Raw genomic sequence first — 22891 nt, 5'->3', positions numbered from 1 at the left:
TTATATTATTTAAATCCTTTTTGATCCGTTCATTAGCTGTTGTTATTTCCTGGAGATTCTTCTGAGGGGAATTCTTCCGTTTGGTCATTTTGGATAGTCCCTGGAGTAGTGAGGACCTGCAGGGCACTTCCCCTGTGCTGTGGTGTATAACTGGAGTTGGTGGGCGGGGCCACAGTCCAACCTGATGTCTGCCCCCAGCCCACTGCTGGGGCCACAGTCAGACTGGTGTGTGCCTTCTCTTCCCCTCTCCTAGGGGCGGGATTCACTGTGGGGTGTTGTGGCCGTCTGGGCTACTTGCACACTGCCAGGCTTGTGGTGCTGGGGATCTGGTGTATTAGCTGGGGTGGGTAGGCAAGGTGCACGGGGGCAGGAGGGGCAGGCTTAGCTTGCTTCTCCTTAGGTGATCCACTTCAGGAGGGGCCCTGTGGCAGCAGGAGGGAGTCAGATCCGCTGCCGGAGGTTTGGCTCCGCAGAAGCCCAGAGTTGGGTGTTTGCGCTGAGCGAGCATGTTCCCTGGCAGGAACTGGTTCCCTTTGGGATTTTGGCTGGGGGATGGGCGGGGGAGATGGTGCTGGCGAGTGCCTTTGTTCCCCTCCAAGCTGAGCTCTGTCATCCGGGGGCTCAGCAACTCTCCCTCCCTTTGTCCTCCAGCCTTCCCACTTTCTGAGCAGAGCTGTTAACTTATGACCTCCCAGACGCTAAGTCGCGCTTTCTGTCGGAACACACTCTGTCCGGCCCCTCTGCTTTTGCCAGCCAGACTCGGGGGCTCTGCTTGGCCAGCGGGCCGCCCCTCCGCCCCGGCTCCCTCCCGCCAGTCCGTGGAGCACGCACCGCCTCGCCGCCCTTCCTACCCTCTTCCATGGGCCTCTTGTCTGCACTTGGCTCCAGAGACTCCGTTCTGCTAATACTCTGGCGGTTTTCTGGGTTCTTTAGGCAGGTGTAGGTGGAATCTAAGTGATCAGCAGGACGCGCGGTGAGCCCAGAGTCCTTCTACGCCGCCATCTTCCCTCTCTCTCTCTGTGTGCACTTCAAAAGAATGTGTATACTGTTGTTTTTGGATGGAATTCTTTGTATACATCTGCTAGTCCATCTGGTCTAATGTGTTATTTAATACCGATGTTTCCTTATTGATGTTCTATCTGGATGACCTATGCATTGATTTAAGTGAGATGTTAAAATCCCTCATTATTATTGTATTGCTCTGAATCTCTCCCTTTAGGTATGTTAATATTCTCTCTATATATTTACTGCCCATTTGGGGGTGCATATGTATTTATAAATGTTAGATCTTGCTAAATTGACCCATTTATCACTATGTAGTGCCCTTCATTTTTATTCAAATTTCAGTATGTTTTAAAGTGTATTTTTCTCTGATATGAGTATAACTACACCAGCTTTCATTTTGTATGCATTTGCATGGAAGACCTTTTTTCATCCCTTCAGTTTCAGTCTGTGTGTCTTTAGGTCTGAAGTGAGTCTCTTATAGGCAGCCTATAAATGGGTCTTGTTTTTTTATCCATTCAGCCACCCTGTGTCTTTTGGTTGGAATATTTAATCCATTTGTATTTAAAATAATTATTAATCAGTATATACTTATTGCCATTTTGTTAAGTGTTTTCTGGATGTTTTTGTGGTTCTATGTTCCTTTCTTGTTTTCTTCCTTTGTTATTAAAAATTTTAATGTTGTGTTTGTATTCCTTTCTGTGTGTGTGTGTGTGTATTATAGATTTTTGGGTTTTGGATACCATGACGTTTATATATAACAATCTATGTATACAATAGTCTATTTTATGTTGATGGTTGCTTAAGTTTAAATGCATTCTAAAAGCACCCAAGTTTTACTGCCTTCCTCCCATCCCAGACTTTGTTTTTGAAACCATATTTTAAATCTTTATTTTGAATACCTGGGAACTAATTATCGTAGATACAGTTAATTTTTCTACTTCTGTATTTTAACCTTCATAGTAGCTTATAAGTGAGTGTCTGTCATTTCCTGCATGTTTGCTTTTATAAGTGAGATTTTTTTCCATAATTTTATTACTTCCAGTAATAGCGTTTCTTTTCCACTCAAAGAAGTCTTTTTTTTAATATTTCTTGTAAGGCTGGTTTAAAGTTGTTGAAGTCCTTTAACAACTGTTGTTTGTCTAGGAAACTAGTTTTCCTTGAATTTAAGCTGACAAACTTTCTGGGTAGAATATTCTTGGTTGTACGGTTTTTTTTTTTTGTCATTTCTCCACTTTTTTTTGTTGTTTATTTATTTTGAGAGAGCAAGAGTGAGCATGAGAGAGGGAGGGGCAGAGAGAGAAAGAGAAAATACCAGGCAGTCTCCATGCTGTCAGCACAGAGCCTGACACAGTGCACATGAGACTGATCTACCCAGGTGCCCCGCTTTCTCCACTTCAAATCTATCACTGCCGTTCCCTTCTGTCCTGCAAAATTTCTGCTGGAAGATTAGCTGATGGTCTTATGGGGGTTCTCTTATACATAACTAGTTAATTTTTTGCTGCTTTTGAGATTCTCTTTTTAAATTTTGACATTGGAGTTATAATGTGTCTTAATGTGGACCTCTTTGGCTTCATCTTGTTTGGGGCTCTCTGTATTCCTGTACCTGGACGTCAGTTGCCTTCTACAGATTAGGTAAATTTTCAGCAGCTATTTCTTCTAATATGCTTTCTTCCCCCACTTTTTTCTCTCTTCTGCTTTTTAGACCCCTGAAAGCAAATGTCATTATACTTAGAGTTGTCTCAGAGATCCCTTAAACTATTCTCATTATTGTAATTTTTTTTTTTTTTGCTATTCTATTTGGGTGACTTCTACTAACCTGTCTTCCAGATTACTGATGTATTGTTTTGCATCATCTAATCTGCTATAGATTCTGTTAACTATGTATATTTTTTTCATTTCAATTATTGTGCTCTTCAGCTCTGATTTGCTTTTTTTTCTTATATAATTTCTTCCTCTTTGTTGAAGTTCTCACTGTTTATTCTTTCTTCTCTAGAGTTCCCTTCACATCTGTGTGACCATTATTTTGACCTCTTTATCAGGTTCATTGCTAATCCTTGTTTCGTTTAGTTCTTTTTCTGAGGTTTTGTCTTGTTCTTTTGTTTGGAACATATTATTCTGTCTCCCCATTTTTCCTGACTCTATGTTTGTTTCTATGAATTAAGTAGTTCAACTATATCTCCCAGTCTTTAAGGAGTGAGCATATTTACAACATGTCCTGAGGAGTACAGAAATATAATTTCCTCCAGTCACAAGAACCAGGAATTCCAGAGGTCCTCCCTTTCTTGGCTTCATGCACTTTTCTCTTGTGGTTGGATTATGTTTAGTGTAGATGTGCTGATGTGTAGGACTGGCCCCCAAACTGGCTGGCTGCAATTCCTACTATGCCTATGGTTGCATTGGTGGGTGGGGTTGGCTTCCAATGAGGCTAGCTGAGAGCCCTGGCTGTAGATGCTGATGTCATATTTTGGGTGGGGTTAGCCCTCTGGTGCAGCTAGCTGCATGGCCTGGCCAGGACTGTTGCAGGCATGCTGGTGGGTGGGGTTGCCCCACCCCAAATGATGGGAATGGTTTGGGTTGGCGTGGTTCCAAGTGGAGGCCACTCATGTGGTATGATAAAACAGGAGCTTCTTTGCAGGAGTGTTTTTTTGTGGCCAAGTCCACCTATTGGTGTGGCAGTGTGAGAGGCACTTTGAGGGGACCCCAGGTTTGGTTGTGGCCACCTGCCTGATTTGGTGAGTCAGGAGCAACTTTTCAGGGATTGCCAGTTCCAGCCAAACTTGCCCACAGGATGTGGTACAGCAGGTGCAGCTTTGGAGGTGCATCTGCCAGGGAAGGCAGGTTGAGTGTGTTGGGTTTCCAGGAGAATTCTGGGGCAGGGTAAGTGATGCTAACAAAATAGATGGAAATTTTCAGAAATTGTGCTCTCTAATGCTGGGCCAGCTAGGTAGAAGGAAAGTAAAAAAAAAAAAAGAAAAAAGAAAAGAAAAAAGGCACCCACCCCCACTTTTGTTCCTGGAAAAAGCTGCCCCTACATCACATATCCTATAGTTACTATTGTATAGACATGCAGTTGATTTCTCAACATTGATTTTATATCTTGTGACTTTGATGAATTTATCAATTCTAGCAGTTTTTTGGTGGAGTCTTGGGTTTTCCATGTAGTTTAATGTCATCTTCAAAGAGTGTAAGTTTGAGGTTTTCCTTACACATTTCGATGCCTTTTTAATTGTTTGCTAATTGCTAAGGCTAAGACTTTCAGTACTATGTTGAACAACAGTGGTGAGAGTGGACAACTCTGTTGTATTTCTGATCTTAAGAGGAACCCCCACCCAGTTTTTCCTCATTGATGATGATATTAGCTATGGGTCTTTCATATAGAGCCTTTATGGTATTGGGGTATGTTCCTTCTATCCCTACCTTTTTGAGGGTTTTTATCAAGAAAGGATGCTGTATTTTGTCAAATGCTTTTTCTATATCTATTGACAGGATCATATGGTTCTTATCTTTTTATTAATGTGGTGACTCACATTGATTCATTTGCAAATATTTAACTAGCCCTGTAGTCCAGGAAGTCTCACTTGATCATCATGAATAATTCGTTTAGTGTACTGTTGACTTCCATTTGTTAGTATTTTGTTGAAAATTTTTGCATCCATGTCCATCAGGGATATTGACCTGTAATTGTCCTCTTTAGTGGGGTCTTTCTTGGGTTTTAGAATCAAGGTAATGCTGCCTTCACAGAATGCATTTGGAAGCTTTCCTTCCATTTCTATTTTTTGAAACCATTTAAGAAGAATAGATATTAACTCTATTTTAAATGTTTGGTAGAATTCCCCTGGAAAGCCATCTCGTCCAAGACTCTTGTTGGTTGGGAGATTTTTGATAAATGGTTCAATTTCTTTGCTGGTTATGGGTCTGTTCAAATTTTCTATTTCTTCCTGATTCAGGTTTGGTAGTGCATGAATTTCTAGAAATTTGTCCATTTCCTCCAGGTTGTATAGTTTGTTGGCCCATAATCTTTCATAGTGTTCTCTTATAATTATTTGTATTTCTGTGTTGTTGGTTGTGATCTTTCCTTTTTCACTTGTGATTTTATTATTTGGGTCCCTTCTCTTTTATTTTTGATAGGTCTGGCAAGGGTATTATCAATTTTGTTATTCTTTCAAAGAACAAGCATTTAGTTTCATCGATCCATTCTACTGTGGCGTTTTTTATATATATTATTTATTTATTTTCTAATCTTATTATTTATCTTCTTCAGGCTTTAGGTGTTATTTGCTGTTCCTTTTCTAGTTCCTTTAGGTGCAAGGTTACATTGTGTATTTGAGACCGTTCTTCCTTTTTGAGACACACCTGAATTGCAGTGTACTCACATTAGAAGTCCAGTGTGCTACCCATTGCACCACAGAGCCTGCACTTGAATTGCAATGTACTTTCCTCTTAAGACTGTCTTTGCTGCATCCCGAAAAGTTTGGACTGTCATGTTTTCATTTTGCTTCCTTGTTTTTTTTTTTGTTTGTTTGTTTTTGTTTTGTTTTGTTTCTTTACCTTCCACAATTTCCTGGTTAACCCATTCTTTTTTTAGTTGGATGTTTTTTAACATCCATGTATTTGAGAGCTTTCCAATTTTTTTTCTTCTGGTTGATTTCAAGTTTCATAATATTGGGTTTTGAAAATATGAATCATATGATCTTTCTTTTTGTATCTGTTGAGAGCTGATTTGTTACCCAATATGTGATCTGTTCTGGAAAATGTTCCATGTACACTCGAGAAAGATGTGTATTCTGCTGCTTGAGGATAAAATGGAATATATCTGTTAAGAACTTCAGGTCCAGCGTGTCATTCAAAGCCATTGTTTCCTTGTTGATTATCTGCTTAGATGATCTGTCTATTGAAGTAAGTGAGGTGTTAAAGTCTCCCACTGTTATGGTTTTATTGTCAATTAATTTCTTTATGTTTGTTATTAATTGATTTATATATTTGGGGTGTCACATTGGGGGCATAAATATTTACAATTGTTATGTCTTTTTGATGGATAGACCCCTTAGTTATTATACCATGCCCTTCTTCATTTCTTGTTGCAGTCTTTTTTCTAAATCTAGTTTGTCTGATGTAAGTATGGCTATGCTGTCTTTCTTTTGATGTCCATTAGCATGATAGATGGTTCTCTGTCCCCTCACTTTCAATCTGCACGTGTCTTTCGGTCTAAAATGAGTCTCTTGTAGGCAGTATATAGAAGGATCTTATTTTGTTTTATCCATTCTGATACCCTATGTGTTTCAATTGGAGAATTTAGTGTATTTACATTCAGAGTAATTATTGAAAGGTATGAATTTAGTGCCATTGCATTACCTGCAAAGTCGGTGTTTATCATGATGTTCTCTGGTCCTTTGCTGTCTTTGTTACTTTGGTCTTCTTTTTTTTTTTTTTTTTTTTTCTCTCCACTCAAAGCTTTCCCCTTAAAATTTCTTGCAGGGCCCGTTTAGTGGTCACAAACTCCTTTAGGTTTTGTTTTTATGGGAAAGTATCTCTTCTATTCTGAATGACAGCCTTGCTGGATAAGGAATTCCTGGCTGCATATTTTTCCACGTCAGTAGTTTGAATATTTCCTGCCACTTGCTTCTGGCCTGCCAAGTTTCAGTGGACAGGTCTGTTGCCAACCCTATGTGTCTAGTCTTCTAGATTGAGGACCTTTTGTCCCTAGCTGCTTTCAGAATTCTCTCTTATTCTCTACTTTGCTTCTTCAATCCTTGTTATCACTGTATCCAGTCAGTTTTGCATCTCAGTATACCATTTTTTTAATTTTAGCCTGAATAGTTTTTACATCTTTGATCTCTGTAGCAAGGGCTTCTCTGGTGTCTTCCATGCTTATTTCAAGTAGAGGTAATAGTATTATGATTGTTGTTCCAAATTTTTGTTCAGATATATTGCTTGCCTGTTTTGAGCAAGTCCCTAGTGGTGATTTCTTCTTGATCTTTCTTTTTGGGGAGAATTCCTCCATCTTGTCATTTTGAATAAGTTTCTGTATTTTGTGTATTTTAAAAGCTTGTATTGTTTCCTACACCTGATTGTACTTCTACATTATAAAGGGTTTATACACTGTCTAGGGCCTTTCATTTGAGGAGCTGTTTCTAGTGTATGCTGTGTGTACTGTGCTGTTGCATTTTGGCTGCTTTTTCTCAGTGGTCAGTATCTGCTGAGCTCCTCCTTGCTTGCAGTGGTTAGTGTTGGGACCTTTAATTAGGTGTGCTTTGATTTGTTTGTCAAAAAATGGGGGAGAACCCTGATACCCAAAAAGAGAAAAGAAAATGGAACAATAAAAACCAAACAGAGACTCAAAAAAAGTACAAGGCTGATTCCAAAGAAAAAGGTAGGAAGAAAAAGGAAGAAAAGACAAAAGAAAAAGAATAAAAAAGTCTGCTCCAAACACAGCGAAAAGAAAATGAAAAACAAACAAGGGAATATGAGCTTGATTCTGAAAGAAAAAAATTTTTAAAAAAGAAAGAAAAAAAGTAAGCCCAGTCCTATTTCCACCAGAACTGCAGGTGTCATTTTGAAGCACTAGATTTTCAGTACATTTGGTGTGTGCTTGGTGCTGCCTGTGCTGGTCTTCTGAAGAAGGAGTTTGCTGCATTGGCTTAAAATCAGTCCTGCTCCACTAAATAAATAGTTGCCAGGCACAGATGGTGGGGTTTGGTGTAAGTGCCTCCAGCCTCCCCTGGGGGGCTGCTATGTTGCTCTCCAAAGTCCTACAGTGTTGTTGGATGGAAAATGGCACCACTCCAATCTCTCTTCCCCAGATGGGGGAACTCACTGACCCCCCTCCTCTGTTCAGACGGCTTCACAGAACATTGAGGGCAGTCACTTCTCTGTGTGCCACAACTCTCCTGCATTTTTTCTTTGGCATGCAGCTTGGATTCCAAACCCAAAGTCTTAAAGGACCTGGCACTACTGGGATCCACGCCCACCCCTACTCTGGAGTAGAGCCTCTCCATGTTGTGTCTGTAATCCTTTGCCCTGAAAAACAGTCCCATACCTGTGCAGTCTGTGGAATTTAAGGAATCTAAAGCGTAATGCCACTGATAGCAGCAAAGGTTATATTCCTTTTGGGTGCACTTATGTCATCTACTGATGAAAGGCCTTTTTTCTGTTGCCTGTAGGGTGTTTTGTCCTTGGGGAGGTAATATACCCTCTTTGAAAAGCACTCCAGGAAGGGGAATATTCTCTCTCTATGCGCCATGGAGATCCCTACATGCTGTTATGCAACGTGGGGTCATCTCCCTCCTCCCCAGCTTGTGCTCCAGCTCCACTTTAGAGAAAGTTGCATACTTCCATAGCCTCAGAGTTTGAGCTCCAAATGCTGCTTTCAAACAAAGAAACATATAAACAAAGAAAAGCCACAACACTCAATACTTCTCATGCCCCTGTCCCTGGTCTCAAGAGGTTTTCCTCTTGTGTGAACTTGATGCCCCACTTTATCAACCCCTCTCTCTTTCTGTCCCTTTTGTCTCTCCAGAGAAAGCATTGCCTCCCCTCCATGGCACTGCCATTTTTTTCTCCCCTAATTCACTTCATGCACCTTGCACCTGCCACACTGTCTCCCTCCAACTGTGGAGATCCTTCTGCCACTCCACAGATAGATATCCTGGGTGTTCCAAGTGATCTGACCTCAATACAGCTGTGTTTGAGGGATGAGCAAAGCCCAGGATCCCCCTACTTCTCAACTATCTTAACTCCTCCTTTATAGTCTTTGTTTTAGAGTCTATTTTGTCTGTTACAATTCTTGCCACCCTGGCTTTCTTTTGACTTCCATTTGCATGATGGATGTTTCTCCATCCCCTCAATTCACTTTGATGGCATCTTTAGGTCTAAAGTGAGTCTCTTGAGGGCAGCATATGGATGGGTCTCTCTTTTTTTAATCCATGCTGTCACCTGTGTCTTTTGTTCGAGCATTTAAGTCCATTTACATTCAAAGGAATTATTGATCGATGTGCATTTATTGTCATTTTATTATTTTGTGCTTGTTTCTAAAGCTTTCCTCTAATCCTTTATTATCTTTCATTTATGATTTGCTGATTTTCCTTAGTTTTATATTTAGATTTATTTCTCCTTATTCTTTGCATATGTATCGGTCGATTTTGATATATGGTTACCATTAGGTTTGTTTATAAGCTCTTCTTCATATAGCAATTATATTATGTTGATGGTCAGTTAAGTTTAAACCTATTCTTTACTCCTCCCCTCCCCACATTTTAGGTATATGTTGTCATATTACATCCTTTTGTTTTGTGATTTCCTTGAACTTTTTAAAAATAGAAAGTCATTTTTACTGCTTTTGTGTTTCCTATCTTTATACTATCAGTTTTGGCCTCCCTTCCATTCAAGGAGTTACCTTTAATATTTATTGCAGAATTGGTGTAGTGACCATGAACTCCTTTAGTTTTTGTTTGTTTGGGAGACTTTATGTTTCCTTATCTTCTGGATGATATCTTTACTGGACAGAGTATTCTTGGCTGCAGATTTTTCCCATTTAGCACTTTGAATATATCATGCCATTCCCTTCTGACTTAGAAAGTTTCTGCTGAAAAATAAGCTGATGATAGCCTTATAGGGTTTTCCTTGTAAGTTACTGTCTTCTTTTGTCTTGCTGCTTTCAAAAATTTGTTCTTTATCACTATTATAATTTAATTAGAATATTTCTTGATGTGGATCTGCTTTTGTTGATTTTGATGGCAGTTCTCTGTGCCTCCTAAATCTGGATGTCTGTTTCTTTCCCCAGATTAGGAAGGTTTTCAGCTATTATTTCTTCAAATAAATATTCTGCCCCCTTTTGTATCTCATTTTCTTCTGATACCTCAGTAATATAAATGTTTTTACATTTACTGGAGTCACTGAGTTCCTTAAGTCTCTTCTCATTTTGCATAATTCTGTTTTCTCTCTTTTGTTAGGCTTAATTGCCTTCCATTATTCTGTCTTCTAGGTCATTATGTCATTGCTCTGCTTCTTTCAGCCTGGTTTTCATTCTATCAGTCATGTTTCTCATTTTGTTTAGTAAGCCTTTATCTCTGCTATGTTATTTCTTATCCATGTTTTAAGAGTATCAGTCATGTTTTCCACTCTTTCCTTAAGTACAGTGATTATTCTTATGATCTTTACTTTAAATTATCTATAATATATGTTATTTATAACTTTTTTTTACATTTCTTTTTTTTTCTTTTATATTTCTAGTCATGGCCTTTTCCTCTTTCATTTGGGATAAATTTCTCTGTCTTCTCTTTTTTCTATGTCTCTGTGCCTGTTTCTTTGTGTTAGGAAAGTGAGCTACATCTTTATTCTTGAGGTTAGTGGCCTTATGAAGAAGTCCTGTAGTGCCCTACTGTGTAGTGTCCCCTGTTCCCTAGGGCCTGGCATTTCAAGGAGTGTCTTTAATATTTTCTCCGTGTGTTCTGCTGTTTTGTTCTGCCTGCTTTATTCTTCAGGCCAGTTGTATGCAGGGACTTTCTTTGCCTGATGCATGCAGTATGTAGTCCCTGGCCTGAATGTAGTACATTTTAACTAGGTGTGCTCTGCTCTGATTGTGAAATGAGACCTGTCACCCCCACTCATGGAACTGAAGCTCTGCTAAACTCCCGTGTTGGAAGACATGGTTTGAGCAGGAATTTGGGCCACCCTCCAGGGGGCAGGTCCCCAAAACATTGGGACTGAGGTAAGCATCACTGGGAACAGTGGTTCCACCAGAGTTTGGGAGCTTGGTGTAAGCATGTGAGGTAGGGAGTATTGGTGCTGCACTGGTTCCTGCATATGGCCCTGTGCCTATGCTGAGGTGCAAGGCATGGAAATGGTACTGGCCAGTTCCTTTGTTCCCAGACGGTTCTCTCTTGGAATACTGTCTCTCTGTGGTGTGCTCCAAGATGAACAAATAACCTCCCCCACTGTGTGCCCCAAAGTCTTCAGATTGCTGTTTTCATGCTGTTTATCCCTATGTTGTTTTCTTGTCTTCTCTCCATGAGCAGAACAATGCCTTCCGGGCTCTATCACAGACAAGCCTGCCGACTTTTAAAGCTCCAGGCTTCAAGGTTCGCTGGTTGTAAGAATGCAAGAAATTTGGCCCCTCTTGTTTTCTAAGCCTATTGCTATAGGGATACATTTTTCCTGTGAACTTCCTTATTTGCTAGTCTGTTTCTCACCCTTCTCTTGGACTGCAGCAGCTATGATCTGTTTCTGTCCCAAACCACATCTCCATTCTTTCTACCTTCTTTCATGTGGCCTCTTCTCTGTTTTTAATTGTGGAGTTTGTTCTGCCCATCTTTATATCAATTTCTAAGGTATTTAAGATGATTTGATAGTTATCTAGTTGTACAGGAAAATAACATTAACAATATTGTATTACATGTTTAATCTATAAGTAATATTTATATGGTCATAATAATTTAATTATTGAATATGAATCAAAGCAAAATTGCAATATAAGTTTAATAGGAGTATCAGGACATGGGTTTGGGTTGGGGGACAAAAGAGATGGTGGTGATAATGAGACAAGGAGAGGAAAGGGCTAAATCCTCATCTTTTTTTGGAAGTTAATAGATAATGCACAAAACTTAAGAATTAGTAATAGCAATGTAAACCTTTATTTTGAGATATTAGAAATGTTAAAGCAAATACTAGAATAATTGGCTTAGAGATGAAAAAGTTTATTTCTGGAGAAGGGGAAATAGAAGAAAGGTGACAGGGGATAGCTGCATTTCTTAATTTACTGCATGGAACTAAATGATCATGTGAATAAATGAAGTTTTAAAAGTCTTACACATGAATGCTTTTTAAGTGATCACTTGGGCATTATGAGTGTAATGCTGCAGGAAAGTTTCCTGGGTCTATTTTCTCTATTCAGTGTCTGATTCTGTGTGGGTTCAGCTTATCATGTTGGGATCATAAGTTGTGGGTTTGGCTTTCAGCTTTGTCCAGCAAAGCTAAGGATGGCAAAGAGGATTACTCAAGACTCCACAAGTCAAGAGAGGTGAGAGGAAGGCTAATATGTGGGAAATCAAATAGCTATTTTCTGGTTGAGGAGATTATAGGGAACACATTATACTGCTTTCTGGCTATGCTGAAAACAGCTAACCCGTATCTAGTTAATGCGTATTTAAGGGTTGGATCCTACCTATGCTCATGAATTACTTAGTTCATGTTATCTATGGAATAACCTATGGTAGACATTGGCTTGGACTTGAGCCATGGTATAATGGCTGTTGATAAATTGTATTTCTTTTTTTTAATATTTAATTGTTTATTTTGAGAGAGAGAGAGAGAGAAGGAGAGAGAGAGAGAGGAAAAGAGGGGCAGAGAGAAAGAGAGAGGGAGAGGTAGAATCCCAATCAGGCTCCACATTTTTAGCACAGAACGTGACATGGGGCTTGATCTCACGAACCATGAGGTCGTGACCTGAGCCAAAATCAAGAGTCAGATGCTGAACCAACTCAGCCACTCAGGTGTCCCAAGATTAAATTAAGAAATTCCCATTTATAATAGCATCAAAAGATTAAAGCACTTAGGTTTAAATTTTAAAAGCATTTTATTTATTTAAGTAATCTCTACCCCCAACATGGGGCCTGAACTCATGACCCTGAGATCAAGAGTCACTTGCTCCTCTGACTGAGCCATCCAGGAACTCCTTAGGTGTAAATTAGAAAAAAAAAAGTCCAACACTTGTACATTGAAAAGTACAAAACATTAATGGAACAAGTTAAAGAAGATCTAAATAAATAGAAGGATAAATGGAAACACATCTTATGTACATGAATTATAAGACTTCATATTATTGATGATAATAGTCACAGAATTGATCTACAGATTTAGTGCCATCTGTACCAAAATTTCAGCTGGCCATTTTCAACAGATTGATGAGGTGATCCTAAAGTCCACATAGAAGACCAAGATAGAAAAAGAAATATTGAAAAATAGACTCATAATCTTTAATTTCATAATTTACTTCAAAGCTATAATAATCAAGAGAGTGTGGTGCTGACATGAAGAAGACAGACATATAGATTAATATAATAGAATTGAGAGTCCAGAAATAAATTTATACATTTATAGCTAATCGATATTTTGTGAGAATGCCAAAACAATTCAATAGGGAAAGAACAAATGGTTCTTGGACTACTGGACATCCATATGAAGAAGAATGAAGTTGGAGCCCTATATTACACCATATTCAAAAATAAAAACCAAAAAATATAAAGCTCTTGGAAGAAAACATAGGTATAAATCTTCATGACCTTATATCAGGCAACAGTTTCTGAGATATGACAGCAAAAACACAAGAAATCAAAGGAAATAGACTGATTAGACTTCACAGAATTAAAAATGTTCATGCTTCAAAGGACACTATCAACACAGTGCCAAAACAATCCAAGGAATGGGAGAAAATACAGCATAGCTAGTATTCAGAATTATACAATCAATTTTTTAACTCAAAAATATATATACATATATACACAAAGGGCCAACAGATACATGAAAAAACATCATTAATCATTTGAGAGGTGCAAGTCAAACCACAGTGAATGCAAATTAACACCCACAAGGTTGTTTATAATCAAAAAGATAAGTAAGTGTTGGTGAGGATGTGTAGAAATTATGACTCTCACTCATTGCTGTTGGCAATGTAAAATGATACAACTGCTTTGGAAAACAGTTTGGCAGTTTCTGAGCAAGTTAAACATAGAGTTTCCATATCACTCAGCAAGTCCACTGCATATATATGTGTGTGTGGTGTGTGTGTGTGTGTGTGTGTGTGTGTGTGTGTGTATTCCCAAAAGAGTTGAAAACATGACTGCAGAAAATTTTGTACATAAATGTTCACAGCAGCACTATTCATAACAGTCAAGGAAATGGAAGTAACTCAAATGTCCATCAACTGATGAATTTATAGAGAAAATGTGGTGTATCCATACAGTCAAACATTATACAGCCACGAAAAGAATGAAGTACTGATGCATGTTACAACATGGATAAACCTTGAAAACATTATGCTAAGTGTAAGAAGACAGTCACAAATGGTCACATATTGCATGCTTCCAGTTATATGAAATCTATAGAATATACAAATCCATAGAGACAAAAAAAATTGTGGCTTCTCGGGGGGCAGATTTGGGAGAAGGGGGAAATGACTGCTAACAGGTATAGGATTTCTCTTAGGTGACGGAAATAATCTGGAATTAAACAGCAATGATGGATATACAGCTTTGTAAATATATTAAAAACCACTGAATTGTCTACTTTAAAAGGGTAAATTTTATGATATATGAATTATATTTCATAGTTTTTATTTCAAAAATGGAATTGGAGGGGTAAATGACCAACAGAACTTTGTCTTTTCCTGGAGAAGTCACTGACTTTTTCTGGATCTAATGCTCTCTTCAAACAATTGCTACTTTAAATAGACTTACCAGCTGGAGGTACAGTTTGTCCTACCTATATGTTTTGTGTGAATATTTCTATTGTGTTTTGGTATCTGAGTTTGGACTAGGGCTGTAGACCTACTTGAGTTTTATTCACAAGGTTTCCTAGTTATTTACAGGCCTCCTGAGTGCAATTCCTCTCATGATCATCTGGGCCTTATTAGACTGTATGTAATAAATCAAGTAGATCTGTATATTATATGACTTTGAATAAGTTAATTCTTCTTTTTGATCCTTAAGTTCCTTTCCAATATCTACTACTCAGGGTTGTGAAGACTAAATGAAATAATGGATTATAAGTATATAGCATACTTCCTGGACTGTTGTAAGCCTCAGTTAATGTTAGCTTCCTCTCTGCTTCTTTACCTTTGGAAAAAAGCATGTTTCTTACAGGTCAGAGGTCACAAATGGTCTAAGCTTCTTGCCCAGGAACAGATTGCCTCTAGAAATCAATAATGGATGTTTTTTTTTTTTTTCTATTTTTCCTGTGTGTCCCTTGCTGTGCCTCTTCTAGTAACTGGCACCCTGTAGATGCTCAGTGAATTTGGATTTACCATGACACAGTACAAGCTGTTTCCATGAATTTCCCAGCATGATGTTCAGGGGATTGCAGAGTGTCAGTATTAGTATGTGACAAATGGACATTGTTAGTGCTCCTTTGGTGCTGTGTGACTTCCGGTTGTGCTGAGGCAGAGAGCTTAATTAAGTTTTATTGAGGCAGAGAGCTTAATTAAATTTCATACTTTTATTTTGAGAGAGAGAGATAAAGAGGACTAGAATGCGAGCAGAGGAGGGGCAGAGAGAGAGGGAGAGAGAATCTTAATCAGGCTCCATGTCCAGCACTGAAGAGTCTGTCACAGGGCTTGACCTCATGACACCATGAGATCACGACCTGAGCCGAAATCAAGAGTTGGGCACTTAACTTACTGAGCCACCCAGGCGCATCCTCCTGTAAAGTTTTTGACTCTTGCTTTCCAAGCCACACTTTCCAGGATTGTTTCCTCATTTTAAACATCATCTTTTAACATGCAGTAGTAAAATACTTAAACAATACCAAAGAATTCATAACTTATAGAAGTAGTCCAAGGTTCCTATTGCCTTGGAAATGTTTTGCTTATTAAGCTGTCTAAATGCATTGTATATGACTTTTAAAGGCATATATTTAGTTCACCATTGTTCCTTATTTCTATTTTTAAAAAATGAATGAGTAGTTAATGCACATAAAAAAAGAAAGATATTAGAAGGAAGAAAAAGTAACAACTGTACAGAGCCATTTTAAGTGCCATTTTCTGAGCAGCAGCTCCCAGGGCCATCAACTGTACCAATAGGAACTGCCCTGTGTTTAGGTGGAATGGTTTAGGGTTATATTTGAGGTAATCGAAACTGCTGAGACCAATGCAAAAGTAAATTTTCTATTTATTTGTTTTTTCCAGAGACTAGAAATATGGAGAATGTGACACTGCATCCTTCATTCTCAGTTCTGAGCAGAGTGAATTAAAAACTATAGACATCTTAATCTGTGCTTTCTCTCCCACATCTAGGAACGGAAAAAGAAATTTGAAAAGGATGGTGAAAGATTTTATTCTTTGCTGGATCGGCACTTACATCTGTCTTCCAAGAAGAAAGAATCTCAGTTACAAGAGGTATGTTCAAAAAGCCTGTTCCTACCTTCTGCTGCCAGATATGCCTTGGTAACATTGGTATCTTCCTATTACAAGGTTTTCCTTAATACCCTGCCTCAGCAGGGAACCACTATAATAGTAGTCTTACAGTTAAAACCATTTGCCTGGGACTGAGGAGCCTTGAGTTCCCAAACTAGCTCCTCCACTCACTAACTATGTGACTTTTTTGTTGTTGTTGTTCATTTGTTTTTTGGACTTTAGAATAAATAATTTAATATATAAATACTTTTTATGTAAACAATAACATGTAAGTTTGAGAAAATAAAATTTTACCATACAACACTGTTATAGTATCACTGACTATATTCCTTATGCTCTGCCTTTTATTCCTGTGACTTATTCATTCCATAAGTAGAATTCCATCTCTTCAACTCCCCTTCACCCAATTTGTCCATCCTTCTCACCCTCCTTTACTTTGAAAACCATCAGTTTGTTCTCTTTATTTATAGGTCTTATTCTTTTTGTTTACTCATGTTTTGTTTCTTAGATTACACATATGACTAAAATTATATGGTATTAATTTCTCTCAGTTTGACTTATTTCACTTAGCACAATACCCTCCAGAGCTATCCATATTGTCACAAAGGGCAAGATATAATCCTTTTTCATGGCTGCATATTATACCAAAATCCACGTCTTCCTTATCCATTCATCTATCAATGAATACTTAGGTTTCTTCCTTATCTTAGCTATTGAAAATAATACTGCAACTATGATAGGGGTGCATGTATCTCTTTGAATTAGTGTTATCATTTTCTTTGCCTAAATACCCAGTAGTAGAATTACAGGGTCATGTGGTAATTCTATTTTTAATTTTTTTAGGAACCTTCATGCTGCTTTCCACAGTGGCTGCTCCATTTTGCATCCCACCAATAATACATGAGGGTTACTTTTTCTTCACATCATCGCCAACACTTGTTATTTCTTGTCTTTCAAGGTGTGACTTTGGATAACATATTTTTTTTTCTTTCAAAGGAGGAGTGATATGCAATGATTTCCAGAGTCCCTTTCAGTTCTGTTTTTGATTCCAAAATCCACATGAGGATAAAGTTAGACTAGTACTGTATTTGGTAGATCAGGAGCAGATCTTCTCCTTTTTCCCCCCAAGATATTCCAACATTAACTTTTTTTGTATGGGCTTTCAGGGACTTTAGTTCAAATAAATCACTATTCCATGAATGCATACCACATGCCAGGCATTAAGCTGGGTTCAACAGTACTAGAGAGACAATGAGACATACTTCCTGTCCTTCTATAGCTTATAACTGGAATGCTAAAATTCCACACATGTATTCACACATGACACTTAAACAAGTAGCATTTTTTACATACTGTAACATGTATCTGTATGTGGTATCCTTATAGGGGTGGGGAGGTGTTTGGAGAATAAAAAACTTACATTTGGATGTGGAGATTTGCCTTTGTAAAATAATGGGGCCCATTCAATTTGAGGTGGTCATTCAACAAAAAGTGAAGTCTTTGACAGATAGAAATGGAGAAATGGACCTTTCACATGGAGGGCAATGGCCCCAAGAATGGAAAACATGGAGTACGTTTGGGAAATAGTATGACCAGAATTTTCATTACTATTGGAGAGTAGTGAAAGACAAAATATGATCAGGAAAGTTCAGACTATATTATGGAGTGATAGGCTCAGGAGTTTGTCTTGAATTCTATTGGCTCTGGGAAGATTAACAAGACCTTTTGGTTGTATAAGCAATATGAGTGGAATTCTGATTTAGAAATCTTAAACTGTATGAGGTTATAAGATGAATTAGACCTGGGAGAGACTGGAAACAAACAAACAAACAAACAAAAATCAGTTTAGGAAAGTATTACAATGATCTAGAGGAAAAGGTCTAAGTCACAAGGGTGGCCCTGGAGAAGGGAGGAAAGGAATTAACTGATTAAAACTGCTTTTAATGGAAGAATGGTTCTGTGTGTTGGATAATAGATCAAGTAAAAGATAGATTCAAGTATAAAAAGAGATATTCAATTGAATAAGGTCATAGACATGAGCTGTGAAATTTCTTAGAAATCATCTTGTCCAAGGTTATATAGATTGTGGCAAAGCTGATATGTGATTTGGTGAGTGTCCATTACATCATGTAAGGTGCTTCAAGGTGATAAATCTATCCTCAGTGGTGGATAGAGTTAGTATTGAAAAAGTGAAGGACTACTTTTCTTCCATAAACTGGAAAGAAGTACTATTCTGGGGTCTTCTGTCATTTTTCTTCTGCATACCTTTGTTTTCTTCCTTTTCCATCTATTCTGTTTTGGGTTCCTAGCTAGAAGAGAGTTAACATAAAAGGCCTGAGTCTACTTTGATTAGGAAAATCCGACTATAATATTAACTCTTGGCTGGTATCTGGGAACTAGGCTAGTGGGCAGTTTCTTACACAGATATAAAATTTTTCCTAAATGGTAAGAATGACTCACTGTGCCTAGACTGCCTGTACAAACAATGTGGTTTATGTTGAATGTCTTATTTTCTTCTGGGAGTCTGGAGTCTTGGTATATGCTCAGCAGCCAGTACCTGTGTACAGGCACTAATAAAAACCTAGGGCACTGAGTCTAAAGAGCTTACCTGGTAGACCATATTGCACATGTGTTGTTAACTTGTTGCTGAAGGAATTAACTGTGTCTTTTGTGACTGTACTAAAGGAACACTCTTGGAAGCTTTCACCTAGTTTCTTCTATACTTCATCCCATGTATTTTTCCCTATGCTGATTTTGCTTCATATCCTTCCACTAAAATAAATCTTAGCCATGAGTATGACTATATGCTGGAGTCCTTTGAGTCCTCCTAGTGAATTACCAATTCTCTAGGGGGTTGGGACCCTTGGCACAGTCCAAACTTTGTTCTTTTGGAGACTTTTACAATGAAAGCTTCTGGAATGTCCTAGTAGTTTGGTTGCTGTATGTAGAGGTCCCTGGTGACTTTACTAAAGAGCAAGGATACAGCCTTTGAACTTCTTCAATTAAAAATAATCTGAAGTTGTATGGAAACCAATTTGACAATAAATTTCATATTTAAAAAATAAATAAACATTAAAAAAATAATCTGGGGGACCTTGGGTCACTTTTTTAATATTAAGAGACTTTATTTTTAGAGCAGTTATAGGTTTACAGAAAAGATGAATTATAAGTACGGAGTTCTCATATATCCCTAATTTCCAGCATACAGTTCCCCCTACTATTAACATTTGCATGAATGATGAGCCAATGCATTATACATTCTGGGGGTTTTGACAAATGTGTAATGACATAAATCCACCATTACACTATCATGCAGAAAATATGTCACTGCCCAAAATATGTGTGGGCACCACCCATTCATCCCTCTATCCAGCCACACCCCCCAAACTGCTAGCAACTGTTGATCTTATGGTTTCCATATTTTGCCTATTCCAGAATGTTTTATTGTTGGAATTATACAGCATGTAGCAGTTTCATTTTGGCTTATTTATTTTAGCAATATTCATTTAAGGTTCTTCTGTGTCTATTCATGACTTTATAACTCGCTTATTTTTAGTGCTGAATAATACTCCATTGTGTGTATTTACCACAGTTTATCTTTTCACCTATTGAAGGATATCTTGGCTTCCTCTCAACTTTGTGAATTATTAATAAAGCTTATGTAAATATTTGAATGCAGGTTTTTGTGTACATAACTTTGCAAATAATATTGGTAAATACCAAAAAGCACAATTTCTGGATTGTATGGTAAAAGTATATTTAGTTTCTTACAGTTTTTTATAGAAACTTCCATATTGTCTTTCAAAGTGACTACATTTTTTTTATTTCTATCATCAATGAATGAAAGTTCTTATTGCTCTTGTTGCTCTCTTTGTCAGCATTTGGTGTTGTCTGTGTTTTGGATTTTAGCCATTCTAATAGGTATGTAGTGATCTCTCATTGTAATCCTCGTTTCTGTAATGACATATTCTGTTGAACATCTTTTCATATGCATTTTTGCCATCTGTATATCTCTTTTGGTAAGGTACCTGTTCATATATTTTGCCATTTTAATTGGATTATTATCGTTTCATTTTAAGAGCTGTTTGTCTATTTTATTCTTATTTTTTTAAAAGATACCCTACTAGAGGCACCTGGGTGGCTCAGTTGGTTAAGCATCCGACTTCGTCTCAGGTCATGATCTTGCGGTTTGTGAGTTGGAGACCTGTGTCAGGCTCTGTGCTGACAGCTCAGAGCCTGGAGCCTGCTTCGGATTCTGTGTCTCCTTCTGTCTCTGCCGCCTCACCCCCCAACTTGTGCTCTGTCTCTCTCTGTCAATCAAAAATTAATAAATGTAAAAAAAAAAGATACCATACTACTTCTTTGTTTGTTTTATCCCCCCCTCTCCACACCCCTTGGGGTAAAAGATATTTATTTCAACTTTCTAGGTGTAAAAAATAAAATTTTAACTTGGAATTTGTATTGTTTTAAGTTTTTATTTAAGTTCTAGTTAGCTAACATACAGTATAATATTAGTTTCAGGAGTAGAATTTAGTGATTCATCAGTTACATATAACACCCAGTGCTCTTCACAACAAATGTCCTCCTTAATACTCATCACCTATTTAGCCCATCCCCCCACCCACCTCCTCTCCAACAACCCTCAGTTTCTTCTCTATAGTTAAGAGTCTGTTTTATGGTTTGCCTCACTGTCTTTTTCCCCCTATATTCATCTGTTTTGTTTCTTAAATTCCACGTATGCGTGAAATCACATGGTATTTGTCTTTCTCTGACTGACTTATTTCACTTAGCATAATGCCTTCTAGCACCATCCGTGACGTTGCAAATGGCAAGAGATTATTCCTTTTGATAGCTGAGTAATATTCCATTGTATATATACATATACACCACATCTTCTTTATCCATTCATCAGTTGAGGGACACTTAGGCTCTTTTCATAATTTGGCTATTGTTGATAATGCTGCTTGTTTGTCTATTTTAGATACCAGCCCTTTCTCAGATATGTTTTGCAAAGATTTTCTCCCAGTCTATGGATTGTTTTTTCATTCTCTTAACCAAGATTTTCACAGAGAAGAAATTTTTAATTTTTATGAAATCCAATTTATCAGTTTTTTTCTTTTGTGGATTATGCTTTTATGTTATATCCAAAAAGTTATCACCAAGTCAAAGGTCACCTGAATTTTCTCTTATATTATATTCTAAGAGTTTTAGGGCCTTGATTTTTACATTTAGCTCTATGATATATTTGGGATTAATTGTTGGGAAAAGTTTAAGGTCTGTCTCTAGATTAATTTTTTGCACGATGATGTGCAGTTGCTTAAGCACCATTTGTTGAAAAGACTATCTTTGCTATATTATTTAAATTTATCTATTTTTAATTGAAAGTATAAAGTATGTATATACACAAAATAAAAACTTCAAACACTATAAAAAGGTATAGAAAATATTAAATCCTTATCATTCAAGATTCCCGTTCCTTTCTTTCTCTTCCTTAGAGGCAGTTCCCATTACTAATAGCTTGTGAAACTTTCCAGAAGTCTAGAAGGCTAATATACACAGTGTGCTTATCTTACTCTTTTTAACCTAAGAATATACCTTGAATATTGGTTCGTAGCACACATACTGAAATTTTTCCCCCACAGTTGTATTTCATTTTATTAACTTCCATAGATATTTAAACAGTCCCTTTTTTTTCATTACTTCATAAGCCATTTCTGGTCCAATGAGAATCTCTGCAGGTAAACAACCTGAGTCATAGCCCTGGCTAGATAAATTCCCAACCAGTTTTTGTTTTAATTTTTAAATGCTTATTTATTTTTGAAAAAGAGACAGAGTGCGAGCAGCAGAGGGGCAGAGAGAGAGGGAGACACAGAATCCGAAACAGGCTCCAGGCTCTGAGCTGTTAGCACAGAGCCTGCTGCGGGTCTCGAACTTGTGAACCACGAGATCATGACCTGAGTTCTGAGTTGTAGTCGGACACTCAACCAACTGAGCCACCCAGGCGCCCCCCAACCAGTTTCTATAAAGACTTTACCTTAAGAAGTATTGGGGGGATGAAGTAGTTGCTCAGAATCTAGGGCTGGTGTCAGAAACAATGAAGGAAGATTATGATCCTGATTTTCTTACATAATATCTACATTGACCTCTGGATCATTGAGGCAAAAATACAGGTGACCCTTTAAAAAGATGTTTCAAGAGTAGGTCCTTCGAATACAAGAAATATGGTACTAGAAAACAATATCTGTTTTGTGTTATTTTCTGGGATAAGATTGGTGAGCTATCTGCTAATACTGTTCATGGGAGCAGTAATTTTTAAATTGCAGGTTGCCACTCATTTAGTAGGTCATGATATCAATTTAGTGATTCATGCCCTACATTTTGTAAAATGAAAGAATAAAAAGGAAAAATCTTAGTGCATCATCTGTAGTGTTTTATTAAACTTGACAATAGTCTTTGTTTTTACTATAGTGAGTCAGAACAGTATCTTAAATCATGTCCTAGTATATGCCTACTTATCTTTGCTTTATTGTATTGCCTTTGCTCCTGTGTCAGAGATTAATTGACTATATTTATGTGTAAATATAATTTTCACGCTTTCTATTCTGTTCCATTGATCTATTTGTCTGTTCTTTCACCAGTACCACATTGTTTTGATTATGATAACTTTATGGGAATTTTGAAATCAGATAGTGTAAATACTTCAATTGTTTCTTCTCTCCCAATATTGTGTTGGCTTTTCTTGCCTTTTTCCCTGTCTATATAAAC

The 22891-nt window shown here is 37.6% G+C and overlaps 1 protein-coding gene across 1 annotated transcript in view; it reads left to right on the top strand.

The window, feature by feature from the left end:
• Nucleotides 1–22891, top strand: part of OPHN1 (oligophrenin 1) — a 530949-nt gene that overhangs the window by 249161 nt on the left and 258897 nt on the right. The window contains exon 6 of the mRNA XM_049643254.1: nucleotides 16007–16108. Coding sequence (XP_049499211.1) covers nucleotides 16007–16108 — 102 coding nt within the window. The remainder of the gene's footprint in view (nucleotides 1–16006; nucleotides 16109–22891) is intronic.

This window comes from Panthera uncia, chromosome X, assembly GCF_023721935.1.
Source record: "Panthera uncia isolate 11264 chromosome X, Puncia_PCG_1.0, whole genome shotgun sequence".
NCBI lineage: Eukaryota > Metazoa > Chordata > Mammalia > Carnivora > Felidae > Panthera > Panthera uncia.
The sequence above is the reverse complement of the archived record's forward strand: the minus strand, read 5'-3'. Positions and strand labels throughout refer to the sequence as shown.